Source organism: Chaetura pelagica, unplaced genomic scaffold, assembly GCF_000747805.2.
Source record: "Chaetura pelagica isolate M959 unplaced genomic scaffold, ChaPel_1.0 scaffold3, whole genome shotgun sequence".
Taxonomy (NCBI): Eukaryota; Metazoa; Chordata; class Aves; order Apodiformes; family Apodidae; genus Chaetura; species Chaetura pelagica.
This window is the reverse complement of record NW_009952974.1, coordinates 14,370,042-14,373,623: the sequence shown is the minus strand read 5'-3', so window position 1 is coordinate 14,373,623 and position 3,582 is coordinate 14,370,042. Positions and strand designations below refer to the sequence as shown.

At 34.5% G+C, this 3,582-nt stretch overlaps 1 protein-coding gene across 1 annotated transcript in view; it reads left to right on the top strand.

Moving 5' to 3' along the window:
• Positions 1-308: 308 nt before the first annotated feature.
• PDE11A (phosphodiesterase 11A) overlaps positions 309-3,582 on the top strand; it is a 111,729-nt gene continuing 108,455 nt past the window's right edge. Inside the window, exon 1 of the mRNA XM_009996319.1 lies at positions 309-464. Coding sequence (XP_009994621.1) covers positions 369-464 — 96 coding nt within the window. The 5' untranslated portion in view covers positions 309-368. The remainder of the gene's footprint in view (positions 465-3,582) is intronic.

The following is a 3,582-nucleotide window of genomic DNA, read 5'->3' as shown; positions in this document are numbered from 1 at the left end:
GTCTTTATTTTCCATGTTCTCTGGTAGCTGCTTTGGTAGCAGTCCTTTAGGTAGGTCAGTCTTCTAATTGGGGTATAAAAGTGGGACTCCAGTGAACACAGTTATGTAATGGTAAGCCTTGTGATCATCCTCAGAAAAAAAATTCTTAGCTGAGGAAAAACAGCTCATAAAGAACATGGTGCTATCAGAGTACCAATAACATAACACTACAGAATATACTATAGAAGACATTGGGAAAATAATTTGCCTGAGAATAGTTTAGATGTATGACATGCATGTTAATGATGCTTTATTTTCTTTTGAAGGATCGCCGCTTCAATGATGAAATTGACAAACTGACTGGTTACAAGACAAAATCACTCTTGTGCATGCCCATAAGAAACAGTGATGGAGAGATTATTGGTGTTGCCCAAGCAATAAATAAGACTCCTGGAGGTGCCCCTTTTTCTGATGATGATGAAAAAGTAAGATTACTTTCATTTTAAAAAAATTTCTTTTGTAACTCGATAGACTCTTGTAAAGATACTTTAAATAAGTAAATGGCACAGCTCTTGCGTTAATGATGTTTTTGAGGAGTGCTTAGCTAAAAATGCACATTTTTGTTGTTCTCAACATAACACGTATCTGTTCTGTAAATGTGGGAAGTCTTGTGGATGAAACTTCTACTTAATGGTCTCTAAATCTGATTTAGACTCTTTTAATGTAATAGATCGTAATAGGAAAACTTATTTTTTAAAACTTACCTTAAGAACAAGTTCATGGGGAAAAACCATCGCAGAGACGCTCCTAAGATTGTTGACTTCAAAAATCGCCACCAGATCTTAATGGTCTCCATGGCATAAATACCTGTAGCATATGAAAAAGAACCTTTGTTTTAGATATTATGCATATACAACTTTATGCTATTCCAAAATATAGCAGGCTGCCAAATGCCTGTGAAAGGACAAGGAGGCCAGAAAGGAGACACTAGGTGTGTATATGAAGCAAAATTTGAAGAGAAAAGTGACCTTAAAAAGCAGGAGAATAAATGGAGTGAGGGGAATTGTATGTAAAGCCAAGAGATGACTGGGGAAAATAATGGTAGAATGCAGCAAGCTGGGGGGGAACAGAACAGTAACTTTCTGCCCAGGAGAGAGAAGTGGAGTGTTCTTCAAGCTTACAGTTGGAAAATGCACATCTGTTTATTAAAGTATTAAATCTAAGTTTTGTGGAAGTGCAGTTAGTTGCAGACTTTCCCTTCAGAAGTTCTTTATATTGTTTCAGAAGCAGCTAATATTTGATGCAGAGCCATTGTTGGTTATTACATACATGTTGACATCTCTGCTATGACAAAAAGATATCAAGTAATGCCTGTTGGAAGGGGAAAATCCTGTTTTATTGGTTCATCTAAATAGCTAGAGATTATTTTTAGAATCTATATGGCTTGACATGAATTAAATGCATTATAAAGTTAAACAGTGGTTTATAAAGGTTGTGAAATGTTGCAAAAATCAAGCACGTATTCTATAGAAACCATAGTAATTGTATTTGTTAGTACTTTGAAGTTACATTCTTGTTTTACTTACAGAAATATATTTAAGCCATTTCATAGTTTGCAACAATTGCTTAGTGAGAATAATGGATGGATTAGATGGATAATGTCTGTTAATAGCATAATCTGGTTTGCTGTGCAGTGGGAGTAATTAAAAATGGATTGCCTTTTTGAAATTTAAGTATGTGAAGGTAACTTTTGCAGCCTAGGTGAAAAAAATCTTTGCCAAGTGAAATATTAAGTGAGTGCATTAAAGTTGAGGGAGACTAAAGATGAGTACTGATTATTTTATACATTTTATTAGTTACCAGATGTCTTCCAATGGAAACAGGTATGAGTAAATATTCTTTATAATTTTATTAGATTATTTAGCATAGCACAACTTTGTTGTCAAGTGGAGGTAATCCAGTAGTTATTCTTAGCAAAACCGACTTACACATGAAGAGCCAGCTTGCTTACTGTGTACCACTGCTTGTTTTTAGTGCTTTTCTGAAATCTATTTCAACATTTTATTGTGATCTGATGTGCTCCTGAGCTGCTTGTCAACAACTTCTTAAAATTCAAGCTTCAGATTCTCATTGAGACCTAAGCATTTGGATCCAAGTTGAAAAAATAGGCATGTTTGGATTATAATCTTTAAAGTACACTCAACACGTAAAAGGAGTGAACAATAAATTAGGCTGAGAGTAAGAAAGCTTATGGTTTGACAGACTAACAGTACAGGCATCTCAGTTGCCCAGTTGAAAAATTAGAAATGCTTACTAACTGTGGTTACTCTTCCCACCAACACTATTAGTAATTTTATAAAACTGAAATTATTTACATGAACAATACTTAGAGTGCATATGTGTATCTGGCATCATATCTTGGTTAGATGTTTTCTTCTAAATATGTGTTGAGTAACAAGTAAGAAAGTCATAGACTTATCTCTAGCACTATCACTTATCTAGCACCACATTTAAGACAACTTTTATGTGAAAAGCTTATAAAAACCTTTTTCCATAAAAAATAGTTAGCTTTTAATTTCCTTTTCTGCAAGGAGTCTAAGTGATTCTAACTTTCAATTTTCAAATGCTACTTTTTTAGACATCTGAAGTGATGCAGTACTACTTAAACTGTTTCTTTGCAAGTTATCTAAGCTTGTGTAACCATTAGTTTGCTTCTGAATTTTGATTCTTGAAAACATTGGATGTTGAATGTTGACTTACTAGAATACAGTACAAATCTGGCAGTATATGCTACCATGGGTAGCCAAATGCAAATTAAACAGATTTTCTCTGAATAGGCTTTTTGCTTCACTTTATATTTCTACTCTGTCTGTGTAAAGGAGATTTTGTTTTAAATGCAGCCTTTATGATGGATACTGCATTTGATTGCCATCCATTCCACTAGCAAAACTGTGTACTTGTGAAGTGTGTATTACACAAACATATTAGTGTAAATATTTGATGTCGGTTCTGAGGCTGTGGCATTTGCTTTGATTCAGCGACTGCTAAATATTATCAAAAATCAGCACAGTGCCCATAATTTGCCGTCTTTATATCGTGCTTGCTGGTCATTTATACTGCTCTTGTATTTTCAAGCCTATATGTTAGAACTCTTCAAGAATATGCTAAATGGGTTTTCACAGGTAGAGTTTATAGAAAAAAATAAATGAGAACATAACCATGATTTTGCCCTGTAGTAGATCTTAGATGTAATGAGGCTTGCCAGGCTGTGTGCTGTTATTTCCAAATCTGTGTTCGTAAGTTTCTTCTCTCACTGATAACCTAGAAAGCACCATATACCTTTGGGAAGCAAGAGAGCACACCATTTCAGGAGAATGTCTTGCAAAATTAGCAAACATTTTTGTGGTAGTTTGTTTTTTTTAATCATCATATCAGCAGAAGTGGATTCTGAGGGAAGGGGAAAAGCAAAAACTGGGAAGTCTTTAGAAAAGGTCTACCTGGACATAGAGGTGATTTGTGCAGAAAAGCCTGATGAGTAGCTTGGTTAATGTTACAATTTATGACAATTAGCAGCTTCAGAATAGTTAGAAAATGAAAATGACT